The 17098-nt window shown below is 42.1% G+C and overlaps 1 protein-coding gene, 2 long non-coding RNA genes and 1 other non-coding gene across 5 annotated transcripts; 1 reads left to right on the forward strand and 3 right to left on the reverse strand.

Moving 5' to 3' along the window:
* Nucleotides 1-1022: 1022 nt before the first annotated feature.
* Nucleotides 1023-5361, reverse strand: LOC124686658. 2 transcript variants are annotated; one of them, XR_006997903.1, is made up of 6 exons: nt 5258-5361; nt 3873-3979; nt 3549-3662; nt 3306-3366; nt 3130-3212; nt 1023-1836 (listed from the first exon to the last, which is right to left on the reverse strand). It is a non-coding gene; the product is annotated as an uncharacterized LOC124686658 (long non-coding RNA). The 2 variants fall into 2 exon arrangements; XR_006997902.1 differs by having other exon boundaries at nt 3096-3212.
* A 2155-nt stretch (nt 5362-7516) lies between these two features.
* On the reverse strand, nt 7517-9405 carry LOC124686660. Its single transcript, XR_006997904.1, has 3 exons — nt 9294-9405; nt 8670-8755; nt 7517-8561 (listed from the first exon to the last, which is right to left on the reverse strand). It is a non-coding gene; the product is annotated as an uncharacterized LOC124686660 (long non-coding RNA).
* Nucleotides 9406-14607: 5202 nt separating this feature from the next.
* On the reverse strand, nt 14608-14822 carry LOC124693956. Its single transcript, XR_007000394.1, has one exon. It is a non-coding gene; the product is annotated as a small nucleolar RNA U3 (small nucleolar RNA).
* A 223-nt stretch (nt 14823-15045) lies between these two features.
* LOC124686661 (mediator of RNA polymerase II transcription subunit 11-like) lies at nt 15046-16582 on the forward strand. The gene is made up of 3 exons (XM_047220566.1): nt 15046-15118; nt 15232-15348; nt 16059-16582. The coding sequence occupies exons 1-3, from the start codon at nt 15065-15067 to the stop codon at nt 16233-16235; spliced, it is 348 nt and encodes a 115-aa protein (XP_047076522.1). The 5' UTR covers nt 15046-15064; the 3' UTR covers nt 16236-16582.
* The last annotated feature ends 516 nt before the right edge of the window (nt 16583-17098 follow it).

The following is a 17098-nucleotide window of genomic DNA, read 5'->3' on the forward strand; positions in this document are numbered from 1 at the left end:
TAGTTTTTTTCCTAAATCTCAGTCACGTATTCCTGGACCTCGTTATCATCAGTCTCAGCTGCCTCCTCTCAGCAAGGTGACCCCTCCTCACCGGATCTCAAATGTGAAAATGAAAAGATATCTTGCTTAGAAAACAGTAAGGGCTTTCAGGATTCAATTAACAAAAGAGTAAATTAATATGCATAGGTGATATGACTGACCATGTTTATAATTTCCACCTCACATGAAATACAAAAATATTCTCTAAATGGAATCATGCACATCAATCGTTGGTAAGTAGAATTAAAGAGGAATAACAAGACAGCACCACAGACTTTGCTTCTTCAGCATCCAAAAATATTGCAAAATCACCCAGGAAGAGAGAGAGATCAATCCAAAAATTCTTGCTCCATGGTCGATGAGATACCCCACTTCTATGAAAGAACACAAAACAACAAACACATAGGGCTATACGGATAAACTTAATATCATAATCGTGAATTATACTTGTAGTCTATTCATTTTTTAGCTCTAATCCTAATGTTCAAGATAGGTAGCAATCTCTTATAAATACATTACATTCATTTTCACTTAGAGGATGACAAATCATACAGAAACAGCAGGTGAGATAACCATGATATTTCTCCTCTGATAAACCCCTTTCTCTTGCATTAGGAAAATTATTCACAAACGCTACAAAAAGTTCCATTCATTACATAGTCCACTACCAGAGCACTACCACTACCTAATAGATTTCCAGATCTATACCACACACAATACGATTACTGCAAAGACATAGTAAGCTCACACACCAAAGAGGAAACCAAATCGAAAAGGGGAAAGTTGAAAAACATGACGAAATTGACAAATATAACTGAGGAGGCAAATAGATCGGAGGCTCACATCAACTGCATCAAGTCTTGAAGCATCCCTCATGTTTTCCTCTCGTCGCTCCCAAGGACCACCGTGAAGCGCATCAAGTTTGTGGTTGAGCACTGCGAGCCCCACCTTCAGAAGCCTCCGCTACCGATTACGGGGCATGAGATCTCAAGGCATTTCAGCCATCAGATGGTCTATGTCATACTATAATTAAAGCAGTATTAAGTACACCACAGTAAAAAATCTACAAAATAAAGGAAATTTTACAGTGATACTGTAATTCAAGAAGAGTATTCGTAAACCAGGAGCATTATTTCCATTTGGATATAGCAGAACAGGAAACCCAAGTCTCCGAGTTCCCTCCATTGGTGAACAAATCAAATGTAGGTAGCTTTAGATAGAAATTAATTGATTTATCATTAAAAAATCAGTCTAGCTTTGTAGCAATTTGACAGATCACAAAGATTTTGTGTGTCCTACCGAGACCAAGAAATCGATAAATATATGTTCATTCCTAGGATGGACCAAAAGAATCTTATGCAACTTACTGCTCTACCTAAAATGATGTCAATAAACATAGGTAGATGATGCATCTACCAAGTGAGCTGTCTTAAAAGGAAATGACCACAAAGATGCAGGCCTAAGTATGTCATTCATGAAATCCTCACAATTGATCTGCATTTATCACATAGAGTTGTTATTATTAGTAAGCACAAATGAATGAAAATCATTGCTCAGTTCGCAAACTTGCACTTCTTTTCTTTCACACCTAATTTTATATCGACCATGGAACAACAATATAGAAAGGTAATAGCACAGAGAACATGCCCCTATGAAGCTCCATTTGAAACAGGAATACGTAGAACAACAAGGGTACGAGTAAGAGAAACATAAAATTTAACCTCCATATTTAGGGCTCCAGGAATAGAGTCAAAAGGGGGCTCCCTCCAGACAAAACCAAGCGCTTTGTAACTGAACCTGAAACGATTCAGAAACTAAATTCCATAAAGAACAGACCAAATAAATGCTAAGTAGGTGCTGCAATACATTTTCATTATCAAGTACATATGCAGTCTGGTAGGTCACCCTCTCCTAAAAAATAACAAAACAATAACGAGTTGCATGGCAATAGACTACACCAAGTCAGCATTTTATTTTGCATTGACGGAAGCATAGTTATGTAAAACAATCAGTCCTTAGACTGGACACATTTAACATTTACTGGCTTAAAGATAAAAACACCAAGCCCTAATAAAAAACTCTAACGGATAATGTGGAGATAAACACTAAGCGTAACAGCTTAGCATATTTAATCATTTGAAATGCATCAAACTTAGTTGCCGTATGTGTGATACATAATTTAGCCCGATGGTATCTATTGCTAGTTTCTTTCTGACCTTGTCCGAAAAATGTTCTGTATGCCGGAAAACATACTGGCAATAAAGAGATCCAACAACTCTATGGACTAAACACTGATATGTATGCCCGACCAGTAACAAATATGGTGCAGCAGAGAATAAGTAAGTAACTTTCTCAGATAGTAGCATCACATTTTCTAGGAGACCAAGCTTGTAAACATTTAGCATATTTTTGCAACACCGACTGAACATACATACCATGCAAATGAAAAGGGAATCAGTATGGTATAACTAAAAGACGAAATGCAGTAGTGGGGCTTAAATGCAGATAACTGCAGAAATATGGCTTAGGAGAAAATACAAATCTAATAGAAAACAAATGAAGCGGAAAGAAAAAATAGAATAGCATATGAAGGAGAATATGTTATCGTCTTGGTACACAAATTATAGTTTGACTAATGAAACATCGAGAAACACAATGAGAAGACCGAGGGGCAACAACATAGGATAATGTGTCCTGAGCCCATAAGTTTGACTTGGAGTAATGGCAATCTCGGAGCATATGCCCAAAACCACGATAGGACAAACATAGACTGAAAGAAACAGTATGTTCTTCTACCTATACACTGATCTTCCATCAAATATACGAAAGATCATATAGAAAGTTAAAAGAAGCCAATAACGTCCTTCTTCTCCCCCTTGCTTCGATTTATGCAGATGAAAACATCCAATAATGAAATAATTCAAAGTTTGGCTGAAACATATTGTTGTAGGTGAGAACAAATATTTTTGGTGAGCTCTAACGCCAAATTTCTGCAGTGTGTTCTACAACAGATCAAAACCAGTTGCAGCAAAGAAAATAAAGCTATAAATACTTACGTAGAAGTTTAAAATCAATTTGAGAGTCTTTAACCTGCGCATAGAGAAAATTCACTGAGCATAACATGCTCCAAATTGCCCAACTGGTGTACTGTTACTGAACATGAAAACTTGAATCTGTTATAGACAGGAAAATGTTACTGTCATATCGAAAGCATAGAATGTTTTCCATGTAGTGCAGATTTGCTAGAAGTAAATGCAGTGGATTACCATCAATATCACAAAACTTAAACCTTGCATGTCCTTGCCGTTCAAAATTTCTATCTACAAGCTGCATTTAAAGCCTGGTGTTCAGTTATCAAGAGTTGAAGACACAATGATAAACACATAGCTTGGATATAAAACAGAAGAAACATTGCAGATAGTGATAGGTGAGGGAGCAACACCGAGGCTTTCATACATTAGAAAAAAAAAGGTTTTCAAGTAGAAACTTTGCATGAAAAAGTGAACAACCTTACTAAAGAAAATGTTTCCAACATTGGGCCACCTGTCGCCGCACGGTTGGCTTAGCTGAGGGAGAGAGATAAAACCTTTTCATGCAAGTTGTTCAGTTTCTCATTTTCAAGACTGCAAGAATAAAAAAGTGAACAACCTCACTAAAGAAAATGTTTCAAGACTGCAAGAATATAAAATATTATATCAAGATAAATGAAGGATAACTTTTTGAGACCTGAGATAGATTAAGAAACTACATCTAAAAAGCCTAAAAAGAGAAGCCCAACTTTGAACCATAATTGCATCATAAACCATAAGCCAATAAGGCATGGCCATATGTACCTTTAGTTTATATGAAGTGTCCTAGCAACTTCTCCAATCTTTGTGATGATTCCTTTTAGAGTGCACGGTGAGGTCAATCATGTCTTGTTTTGCTCCTACCATAGAATCTGTAGAGTTAAGCACACCGCAATGAGATATAGTATCTACAAGAAATCACAAGAATTAAGGAGGCAAATAATATCGAGAAAACCGGCCATGAGCTGAAGTACAAATAAAAGAGTGTCATCAGTGAAAAGACAAAGGGGAAAATAAGTGAATGTGTTATTGTTTCTTAAGACCTTCTTGACTTAGATAAAAAGCAAGAGGTTCTAGGTAAGATAACAAATAAATTCATAGTGTCACTATAGAATCTACAAATCTTGTCCTAATATTCAGTACAAAAAACGCTGAATCAGCGGCAACTGAATGTAAAAGAAAAGTGACAGTATTGTGCAATTTACATAACAGATGGTCTTTCCTCACATGTCAACAATGTTATCCAGCCATATGCTCGTTTATATGGCCAAATATACAAACCCGGAGAAATTAAACAATGTCAAACAATGCCATAAGAGAGGAAGAGAGAGAGGATAGGAGTACAAGGATAGAGCACGCGAGAGATGCGGAGGTACAATGCAAGCGGCATCGATGATGAGAGATGGAAATCGGGATAGCTAGTGTGTTGCCGGGTGAAACGAGCCCTGATTAGTTCGCCTGGTTGCCTACTCTCAGGGCACCGTCAGAATAGAATTACCGTTCCTTAAGTGGGGTCTTTTGATAGCTCAAATAACTACTAATATTGTACTATTAATTAATATTCGCACAACAAAAGAACTCTTGCCAGATAAGGCTGTGGCAACAATTTGGATCAATGTACATTTGCAGGCAGGACTCAAAATTTGCAAAAAGACATGGCAAGTGATTGATGCAAAACAGCAGCATTTGTGTGCACACAACATCTATTATCATATTTCACAAAAAAATCACCAAAATCTATTCCTTCCACAACATACTTCATGATCTGATGCCCTCATCATAGAACACGGAGAACTAAATCACTAATTCCACACAGATTGGCCGAATGCTATATATCAACAACAAACCAGCAAGAACCTATCTAGGCCCACATACTTTCCTCTTAAGCATTTAATCATACACTCGTCCCTGCTTTTAAGTTCTAAACAAACATGCCCAACAAGCAAGGAAGAAACGTCCACTCTAATGTCCCAAGTCGTACTCTAATATCCCAAATCGTACTGGATATGAACTATAGCAGCCCAATCTTGAGGGCAGCAACAAGAACCAGCCGGTAGAACCCCTACGTACGCCAAACATCGCAAAGGAAAAGGGGATCGAGTGTGTACGGACGAGTTCATACGCAGATAAATTACAGAGGCGAGGCTCACCTGTGCGAGCCGGTGATGAGTCCGTGGAACTTGGGGTGGACGCCGGCGTGGTGCTTGAGGCGGCCGGAGATGGGGTTGCGCAGCGTCCGGGCGTGCTCGCCGACGACGACGTCCAGGTGCGCCTTCGATACCGTTGTCTAGGCGCGCCTTCGATGCCGTCGTCCAGGCGCGCCGTCGCTGCAGTCGTTGCCGCATCACCCACGCGCGCGCCGTCTCCAGTCGCGCGCTCGCCATCGCCGCCGCAGTCGCTGCCGTCGCCCAGGCGCACGCTTGCCGCCGCCGTTTCCAGTCGCGCGCTTGCCGCCGCCGTCGCTAGGCGCGCCTTCGCCGCCGCCGTCTCCAGGATTGGGAGAGGAAGGGGAGAGAGGATTGGGGAAGGAGGCTCGAGCGGGATTGGCGAGGACGAGGGTTGCGTCCTGCGTGCGTGTCGCCGGGCCGGGGCGGGCTTTCACACAACCCATGGATAAAAAGCGGGTTCGTGGGAGGGCCTCGCGCCCTGGACGAAATCGACGGCGGAGATCGTGCCACGTCAGCTCGATCTGACGGCCGAAAATCCAAAGCGCTGTGAGACCCCCTATGGGGGGCATCATATACACCTTTAGACTAGATTTAGATGTGCGCCTTGGCGCACGACCCCGTAAGATTCACAACAATTTAAATTTTGTATAAGGATGATGGGAAACAGGAAAAATGACAATACGTTTTTTAGGTTTTACAAAAGAAAGTCGATTAGATGAAACTGATAAAACACACGACATCGCGAACCAACGCTGGTAAAAGTTATCATATATTCCTCGATAATACATATTTTAGGTTTATTCCGCGAAATTAGGAGTATCTACATACATCTCTAGGGAGCTAAAAGTGAGCCAACAATAACACAAACCATTAAACATCAAGGATCTTCTCATCCAGCAAATATGAAACTTTCAGATCCCTACATTGTATTCTCTTCAAAATGTGCGTCTTGTATTTCAGAAAATTAAGACAAAAGGTTGTGACCTATCAACCTCTTTGTGCTTTTGCGAAAGCTGAGAACCGCTGCTCCTCTCTTCTGTTTACCCATCGAAAAAGTGGAAATTGGTACGATAATAGAAAATCCGATGCCCAAAGAGAGAGAAAACAGACCAGCACTTATTGTAGCCCAACGCAGACAGGTGAAAATCCCCATGGTTTGGTCAAAATATTCCGCGAGCGCTCGATTACCCATCGTCTAGCTCATCTAGGTCGCCATGATTCGACCTCCTGCTCGATGGCCCCATGCTCGTTGCCCTGGTCAGAGGTATCACGCGCCACCAGCTCGTCCGTCCGCTGCTCACCTCTTGCCGTCACAAGCACGGCGCAGCAGCCAACAGTGACGGAGGGCAAAGGCACTACGTGACACTGCAGAAGATCGAGACAGGGAAAGGATGAAGCCGCAGAGCAGCTGCAGCAAGCGGAGGCCCGTCAGTAAGCAGCCTGCACTGTGACTATACGTTACCGCTCAATAGTTAGAGTTAACAAAGAGAAACAACTGCTAGCTTAAGTGCATGTGGAGTTCTGTATTTTGTTTTGGTTTGGTAGAATTTTCTTCAGAAAACGAAGTGTAACCATGTATCTGTATAGTTGTGTTGCATATCAGAGTTGCAAGTGTATCAATGCAACATGTGCTCACTTATAGAATTGAACTGAAATGTATGTTTCAAACTTCCACATTCTAGATCTGAACTAAAATGTATATTTTCAGACTTGAAATTGAACAGCTGAAAAGTATATTGATTATTGAACCATGATATTGCAGTCATAGCTCCAGACATAGTCTAGCATAGAAATTCAAGGAATAACTCTAAGCCATACAAGAAGGCATTGGTAGTCTGTGGTCAACAATTAAAATTCAAGTACTAACAGCCAAAGTCTCTGCACTAAGAAACACAAGGAAAATATAGAAAATCTTGCACCTGCTTCTTCATCTTAATCCATGTACATTACTGACAGAAGGAGATCGTGAGGACTTACCATGGGCAATAAAGTTGACAGAAGCAGGGCCAAGTTGAACTGGCATTTTGGGACTTGTTACTGCACTCTTTATCTACTTCAGATGTAACAAATGCGGCAAATTCAATCAGTGAGCATTAAAGGACAAGAATTTCAACGAAGAGTTTTTAATTTATTTTTCTTTGTAGAAGTTAAATTAAAAGCTTTAGTGGCACTAATGTTTGATGTCTTCTCTGATAAATATCTACTTGCTCTTGATGTATCACCTGTGACTGCTCTGTTGCTTCCTATAGCTGGATTGCTATGTTGTGATTGACATCCCTGTGATACATAGATATTACTTGTTTAAGGATTAAATAAAAAAAATAACTTGTGCCAAATGAAGAGATAAATATAGAAGTTTGTGTACCATAGCTTTGGCATGCACAAGATTTAGGTCTAAAAGCCAACTCTTGGGATAGTTCAAGGAGGATAAATGAATTTTTCTTCTTCTTTTCTCTAGAATCTTGCATTTGTTATAAATGATCTAGCTTTCCCATTAAGCAGTACATATGCCAACCATGAACTACCAAGCAATGGAACAAGTAGGCATGAGTTCATTTTTGTGTAGAGAAAATGAGTACAGTAATTTGTAAGAAACAATGTTCATGTCCAAACATCCACAGTTACAACATCATGACACTTGCATTGTGAAATAAATAAGTAATAATGTGCAACATCTCAGGTAAGCCACTTAGCCTTTCTCAATTAGTAATAACTAATTCGGTAAAATCAACTTGCTCTATATTTTTTCGTACACCTAAATATAGTTGAGTTAGTCACCTGCAATCCATTATATAATATCGCCAAATTATCAACGACCTTATGCATCAATATTGGCATCACAGAGAGGATTCAGAAAGGACATCGCCTAATATGGAGGAAGAGACCATCACCTTGTCTCAATGTGACAAAACAACACCGGTCGTGCTCTGTATGCTAAGCGCCACAATCACCAACCAGACTGAACTTACCAAGTTTGTGTGCAAATAAATCCTTATCTATGTATTTGGAAACAATCTGGAGCAATAAACACAACATTCAGAATATTACTAAGTGGTAAATATGTGTTTTGTTTTCCACACAGAGAATATAGAGAAGGAACAATGTACTACCCTGCAAGAGGTTCCTTTACACTGCTATAAGATAGAAAGACATGAACTAAATATGTTCAGAGTCTTGTTCAGTAACAAATGAAAAATCATCAAGAAAAACCACCTTGCCTTCACCTCCAACCACCACCACCACCCTGAAGGGCTAAGCTTCTCACGGTGATGGTAAAACGAACATGCTGAAGGACAGGTGCGAAATGAAGAAAAAACAGGGATCAAGAACTACAATATGGCAATCGTATGACATAAATTGTCTGAATGAACCAAAGACGAAGGGATGATCTTACCGTGGCTAGAGGGTATGGATATAAGATAGTACCATTTGATCAAAACAACCATCCACATAGGCACAAAAGAGTGAGCCTGGAAGATACTGGAAAATAAAATGAGCACTTGCATCACAATCATTGATTAAAAAGGAAAATCTGCAATAGCAAATAACAAAGGAAAATGCAGATTTATATTTAACACGCAGAGCCCAGGGTATTACCACACAACACAATAATAATACAAAGTCCGACTTTAGTAAATCTGCACTGCTTCAGCTCTCTGTGTCAAATATTTCATAATATTCTCTATTCTTATGGTGTGACTTCTATATGTCTTTCTAGTCATGCTATTATATCGGGCCGAAAGTTTATATGACCATCATATATAAGGTCTGTGGACTATCGTCTCTATCTCTGTCTGATTTTCAAGCAAGGAAGCTAAACACGAAACGACATTTGCATTTTAAGCAACCAAGTTAACATTTGCACCACAAAGCAACACCACCTCAGTACCTTGCGACACAGCAAACAATACCCTTATAGTAATAAGAATGACAGCACGCAAAGAAGCAACGGTAACCATAGAAACAAGGCTATGCAAGCAGAAACATAATCGCCGAGTTGTATTCAGAAGGGTCAAACCTACGTGTAGCATAGGCAAACCCATATCCAAGCAGCAACCACTCGACACGGCAAGCTCCAGCACGAAGATAACCTGCAGGTAAGAGAGCAACATACAAACCATGTGAGCGACCATGCAACACCGAGCAAAAATTACGACAACGACGAGCACAAGAGCAGAGCCCAAAGGCATTAGGGGGGAGAACCAAAAGTGGCTAGAAAACAACAAGCATCTCAACATTTCAGACAAAGATAGAGACTATATCATACAGTAAGGTTGTCAATATCAAGAATCCATGCCATACATTCCGCATAAATTTGGCAGGCCAAAGCCAGCCTCGGCACTCTAAATGCCAGGAAAATTAGTTAGGCCTATAAAAGAAAAGGGAAACTATCAGCATGCCATCAGACTCTAGTTGGGCGACGTCGCTATTCGGCAAAACATCATCCAGAACTAACCTCTAAATTCAAGAGGCACATGAAAACAATAAAGCAAAGATCATTGAAGAACAATTATGTATCCACGATAGCCCAAACATCCAACAGTTCAGTGAGATTTTTGATTTACCTTGTACCACTTCTTTTGTGTATCTGATCTAGCAAAATCATCTAAAACCAGACCATGTGTAACGGCCTGTATAAATTTAATCATTCAACCAACAGCTGGAGGAGGAAAAAAGATATAGAATCATATGTCAGACAACGATGAACAAAATCAGATCAACAGTTTTGAGAAAAAAGTACAATTCTATACCGAGGTTAAAGTGCTCAAACTTGTACAGATAATTTGATATCGAGCAATTTATATAAAAAACATGTGATTGGGCATATATAAAAGAGGTGCCTAAGATGAATATCATAGATGTTCCTGGCAGGTAAATAGCCATAGCAGTTTTTCAATGGATCTATGATAGCATAGGAGCACGACCTGATAACTTGACAAACCAAAGTTTGTAAAGAGGACATAGATCCTTACTGAATACTTTCCAGGAGATCCTTACTCAAGTCTCACCAAATCAAGCAAAGTACATAAGCATACAAAGAGGAAGAAAAAGCTCCAAAACGAGCTAATTACTAAAAACATTTTAGTAGAAGGTCAGGATAAAGCGGAGCCATGGCATTGTTAGGTTCAAGGAGGCATTATATGGACCTGAAATTACACAACACATGAATGTTGTTTTCAGGAAATAACATGTCCTTCAATACTGCAAATTAACTTCTTGACCAATATTTTTAGAGCAAAAAGGACCAGAAGAGACTAAAATTTGCGACAATATATGCAAATATAACCCAAAGAGACACATATTGTGCTTCAGTTTGAAAAATAAAACACATGCCTCACCTTTGTCCTTGAAAACTGAGAAGGCAGAAATTTCCATCTCTCCATTGAAACTAAAATACTTGTCTCATCTTACCTCATTCTTATTAGTTAGGCCAGAAAGGTAGAGAAAAGGAGCCAAGTAGTATCAATACCTGGAACCATCAATCAGAATAAGGTATCTCCGAACATTTATATATGCATGTAAAAAAAGCAATATATTGTGCTCTTCTAGGATTGCAGGGTGCCTGGCGTACATATGAATGATATTTTGATTGTCAGGCTACTTTGCAGGCATATGCTAAGGAAAAAGAAGCGCTTGTCTCCACTGAGTACAAGAATCTACACTGGGTACAGGTATCCATTGCTTGGTGTAGAAATTGATAGTGCCTGAGTACATGTATCCATTGCTTGGTGTAGAAATTGATAGTGCCTGCTAAGTAACTTCCACTAATGACAGTAAACTCAATACATTTTTAGAATAAAACCAGAGGCAAGTTTAGGGCTGGAAGAAAGCTTTCTTTTCAATGAAAAGCCTTTTTAATCTGTAAACCAGAGGCAAGTTCAGTTTTACATCGTTATAGGAACCTACACTATCCATCTTACCACTCTGTTTTTTAACTGGTGTGAGTATGCAATTTATATATCTAGAAAATTAGTCTGCACATATACTTAGGCTTATGCATATTCGTTTATACATTAAGGATGAGCACCTCTCAGACATAACAACAAACACATAGACCGCACAATCCACACTCGAACAATCTCACAGTGGAACCCAACCAAACCAGGCGGAAATGAATGTAGAGGATGAGTTGGTATACCTTGGCAGGAAATCCAAGGCAACGAAGCTGGACGTGGTGGGCAGAGCAAAACACGGACGAGGCCCGCTGGCTCTATCCCAGAGGTCAACGGTCCTGTTGCTGCAAAAATTTCTAGGAAAATACATAATAATAGGAGATGTGTAGGATGGATGGAGCTCACCAGCCACTCCTCCAAGCGACGGCAGTGCAAGCGGCGGCCTGCGCTACTCCGGCCGGCCACCACCTGCTCACCTAGCAGCCGTACAGCCCGTTGCGCCTCCCCTCAGCGCCCGCGAAGAGGAAATACAAAGAGTGGCAGAAGCTCGAGCAGTGGCCCGTCTCCAACCTGCTAAGCGCGGCGACGACCTCCACTCTTCCCTTCAACAACTGAGAGGGGAACGACACGGGCAACGCCCCTGCTCCATCTCGAGCTCGTTGACGGCAGCCAGCAGAGCACCACGAAAGCTCGAGCTCCATGGAGGAGGCCGGCCGACGAGGTGGGGACACGGGGCTTGGGAGGAGGAGAAGGTGGGTGGCGGCCAGGGAGGTGGAGCAGCGCCGCCGGGCACGGGGGAGGAGGACGCATGGGGATTGGAAGGAGACTCGCGAGGGGAGTGGGCGTGGCGGCTGGGATTGGGTGAGCGTGGAGAAGCCTCTAGGGTTTTCACCGTGGGGTGTTCCTTTTATATGATGCAGTGAAAAAGATGAACGGATGGGATGCACAGATGGAAAGATCCGACGGCCCAGAATCGCTAATCGCTGTGAGTCCCCCTATGGGGGGCATCTATTATATCTCTTAATGTTAGTGGGGATGAACTTTATAGATATTATAGATATGCACTTTAAGAAAAAATTAAAATGGTATAATTTTTATTACATATATCTCATATTTTTTAACCGATCTAATGATTATTTTCTCGTATTACAATATTATTAAAACAGTATATATGGAGCAAGTATTGAAATACAAATCATGAAACGAGGAATATATAATGTTTCTACAATACTATATTGCTAGAATTCTTATGTACATGCGCACTACGATGAGTCGATGACATATGTTGCGAGGAGAAAAAATAACCGTAGCAACGCATGAGCATTCAACTAGTCAATGTAACAATCCGATATGTTGGTCGACCTTCCAGGGTATGTTTGGTACTCCCTCTGTCCAATAATCATTAATGCAAATCAGAAGGTTCGTCCAAATTTAAATGTATCCATGTTCTAAAGAGTGTCTAGATATAATTAAATTTAGATGAATTTTTGACATCTAAAAATGAGCAGAGGTAGTAGTTAGCACCAGATTTTGCGCTCCCGAGGCAGGGCTTGGCATGCCCTGTCCAAAACTTGACTTGTGTCATATTGTCCATTTTAATTGTACCTATATGTCACTTTGTTTGGCTGGCTGCAAAACAGACATGGTTTGATAGCCCACTGTTAGTGACGTTGGTATTACCTATTATCTACTAATCAACATCACTCGTACTTCCTCCATCTAAAAATAGGTGTCTCAATTTTATCTAGATACGGATATATCTCTAACTAAAATACATATAGATATATCGGTATCTAGATAAAAATGAGACCTATTTTTACACGGAAGGAGTATGAGACACCCATCGATTAACAACTCATAGATGGTGGGGTCGTGGAAGGGGCCATCACAACGGATGACGGCGAGGATGAGGCCACACTTGCACAACGCGTGTCGACCTCCATGAGTGGATCTAGGTTGGACAAGAAACTCTCCATAGCAGCGTCGCCGGCTACAGGGTCGCGAGGGATGGTGGCGGCTCTAGGTGGCGCCATAGGTACACGATCCCGTTCGTCGATGGGAAGATTATATATCATGTCTAGCTAACGTCAACATGTTTAGATATCACGTCTAGCGAACTCAATATGTTTGTACACAACCTATCTTTTTTGCAGATCCTTTCTCTGCATTGTTGTAAGTTGCAACTGCTGCAACTCCAAATTTTCCATTTTGTAGCACGATGAGAAATTCAAATTCTAGCTTGCAAAAAGTCATGTTTATTGTACACAACATAATTTCTTTTTTGTAGCGAGTTGGCACGTGCACAGCAGCCTCTTTCAGTTTAAGCTGAACAGATGGGAAAAACCTACTCCCTCCGGCCCGATTTAGATGATGCGACCAAATTTTTGCAAAAGGATCCTTATGAATTTCCGACACAACCGTAACTCCTCCCACCGCTCATCTCGATCTCGTCTTCCTCTCTCCGCTCCGCTCCGCTTCGCTGCGCTGGCTCCGCTCCGCTGGCTCACGCTCTCACGCCGGTCAGCCCCCGCCCCCTCTGCCCCAAGCCTCCTTCTTGCTTACCTCCGCCGGGCTTCCGCCGTCTTTCTCCCCCGCTTCCTTGCTCCCCGCGGTGATGCCGCTTGCGAAGAAATCGATGCAGGGAAAGATTCGATTTTTCCCGTCGCCGGCGCCTTGCTTCCCCACGCTGTCTCTGCTAGATCTGCTAGAACGAGTTCTACTCGAAACCCTTCTCACCGTGCCCTGCTCTTGACCTGACACGCCCCTGCTGATCCATCCTCCCCTCAGAATCGATCCCAAATTAAGGCCAAATCGGATCGGTGGTCGCCTCCTCTGCTCCTGGACGGCCGGCTGGGGACCTTGCGGGAAATGGCCGGCTGTGGAGCGCGCCTCTTCTCCCTGGAGGCCCCGCCTCCTCTGCTCCTGGACGTCCGGCAGGGGAGCTTGCCTCTGCTCCCTGGAGGCCCCTCCTCTGTTCCTGGAGGCCCCGCATCCTCTGCGGTTGCGGACGGCCGGCGGGGGTGCGGGCTCACCGCCTACGTCCAGCGCGCGAGCCCAGCTCCGGCACGGGACGAGGACGGAGCTCCGGCACGGGATCTGGGCATCGGCATCAACGATTTTGATTTGAGGACCACGGTTTAGAAGAACTGAACCTGCAAGGGGGTTTTCACAAAATTACAGTTGTGTATGGGCCGAGTCATCTAAATCGGGCCGGAGGGAGTATCTTTTTTGCAGATCCTTTCTCTGCATTGTTGTAAGTTGCAACTGCTGCAACTCCAAATTTTCCATTTTGTAGCACGATGAGAAATTCAAATTCTAGCTTGCAAAAAGTCATGTTTATTGTACACAACATAATTTCTTTTTTGTAGCGAGTTGGCACGTGCACAGCAGCCTCTTTCAGTTTAAGCTGAACAGATGGGAAAAAAAATAAAAAAATTGAGCCTGTCAGACAACCTGTGGGCCACCCTAACTCAGGGTAAGCTAAGCAGGAACGATCCTCCACAGCCATGGATCAGCGCAACTGGTCCAAGCCGTTAATCACGCTCTGGCCCACAGGTCAGATGTCATCAGCCAAGCTTAAGTGCTTGCCTCCTTATTAGTCAAGGATGCAGCGGTTCGATCCTATAGAACAGATCCTGTTCAAGTAATGTCGTGCTGGGTGGGCGAGAGCACGCTATTTAAGCTGGTCGGATCGGTCCTCCACTTCCGAGGTGGGACTATCTTTGCTCCATTCAGCCACTTCGTATTAATGTCGGGCTTTTCTGCCGAATGCGAGGCTTCTAAACGGGCTGGAATTAGAAAGCCCATCACAGCACCTGCCTACCGTGCCGTCGTTCCCAGACCTCCAGTCCCCTTCGCCGCTGCTCCCACCTTTCTCTCTTCCTCGCCGGCGGCAATGGTTCCGCAGGGCCAGAGCAGCTCACTGCAGCGCCTCCACCAGGTTGAGAAGGTGACCCGCGCAGCCAAATTTCGCGTTCCTCTTCTCTAGGCCGATTGTTCGGTTCTTGAATCCTGTAGCGGCAACGTGTTTGTTTGTCTGTCTGTCTGTCTATGCCTTTGCAGCGGATAGTGCTGCTGGTGGAGCTCGCAGGGGCGGCCATGGAGGAGCTGGGAAACTCGCAGGGAACCCTCACCGACGCCGTAGGTGGCCAGTGCCGCGAGTTCATGCTCTCTATGAAGGTAGCCCCCGTCTGTTCCACCCTGAACTAGATCTTGTTTGGCCCTTGCTGGCTTGCTCATGGCTGGAAAAGGAGGGGGGCATGCCATTCGAAGTTCCCACTTAAATAAAACTGAACTATCATGAGCAAGCAATGAAAGCAATCTTGTAACAAGTAGTCATGGTTTAACAGCTACAGCTTCAGGTTCAAAACCAGTGCCACTTTATATCCGCTGACTATTTTCACAACTCCATGTCCACTTTATATCTTTTGTGTGTCCAAATTTCCAATATCCCTCATGCTTCGTAGTACTGATGTATACATTTTAGGTTGATTAGTTCAGTGCACCGCCTTATTTGATTTCATATAAAGTTATAACATTGCGATTGCTACAGTGCTAATGTTCTGAACTGCAACTAGTCGAATGTTCTTTTCTATCTCTTTATATTGCGCCAAAATTTGGATCCTGTGCTGGCGGAAACAACTGCTTATGATTTTCAGTAGTAATATTCTGGTATTTAATGTTGTCTGTCTCTGTGCACCTTTGATTGAGCAAAATTCTGCTGTGACCCGATGCTGCATCCCCTTACACCAAAAATACTAGTACCCAGATATGCAAACTGATTAATCAATTGCATTTTTACGACTTTTCTCGGCGTTAAAGTTTTGTTAGACACAATATTTGCTATGAATAGCGCATGATAAATTGTTCGTATATTGTGGCTAGAGCAGGAAATCCAAACAACATTGCGCGAGGAAATAAAAAGTGCTTACGGATATCGTCCATTTGAGAAGTGTGACTACAGTGCAAGGACTGCTAACGAGATTTGTTGCAAGAAGCTGGAGTATGTAAATGAGAAGATGGATGCCATGCAACTGAGCATCGAGCAAAGCACTAATGAAGTTTAGCTATGAATTGGAAATCTAATACACTAATGCCTGCTGCTTAAGACGTGAAGTGGCGAGTTCCAAGGCAGCATGTGGCTTCCTGACTCCAATTTCGTATGTTCCATTCTTGCTATACCTACCAGACGTGTTCCTTGTTTAATCTTACTTTCATTTAGTGATTTAGATGACCATAACGTAATATATCCTAGAAAGGAAGATATATTACTAATATGATGGCACTTCTGCTGCACATGTTGTTCATTCATACATGCCAAACTATTACAACTATTTCCGATTCTTCAGTTGTACTTCCACTTGTCCTTAAATGAAGTTGGCTTTCAGATCCTTCAAGTGTATTTCATCTTATCTTAAAAAGAAGTGGGCTTTGAAGTTCTTTTGTTATACTGATTTTTTTTATGTTCTATTCATTCATGTGCAAGATACTTGATAAGTTGATAGGTCTTCAGATTCATGAAAAGTTAGCAGAGCAGAGTAATCTAAACATTTTCATTCAAACATGTGTTCTTTTAATCATTTTATTACTGTTAGATTTAGGCCACTCATTTCATTTTATGTCCTCCTTAGGTATAAACAAGTAAAATATGGTGTTTGTTTGCCATGTTTCAACAAAAACAATTTGTTACTAATCCTTTAAGTACCAAGGAGGTTTTTTTCTTTCTTTCTGCGCTAGCACTTGGTCACATCTCACTGAGCGGTTTATATGTGGGATGATGAATTGCTGATAAAAGCAAATGCACAAAGCCGTGTCAGTACATTGAAACTAGAAAGGCTTGAAGTTTGGTCGCACAACTCTACGATCAACATCTCTTTATGCAGCAATGGATGATTGGCTTCAGAATATACCGATGTTTGCACTCATCAGT

Source organism: Lolium rigidum, chromosome 2, assembly GCF_022539505.1.
Source record: "Lolium rigidum isolate FL_2022 chromosome 2, APGP_CSIRO_Lrig_0.1, whole genome shotgun sequence".
NCBI classification, from domain to species: domain Eukaryota; kingdom Viridiplantae; phylum Streptophyta; class Magnoliopsida; order Poales; family Poaceae; genus Lolium; species Lolium rigidum.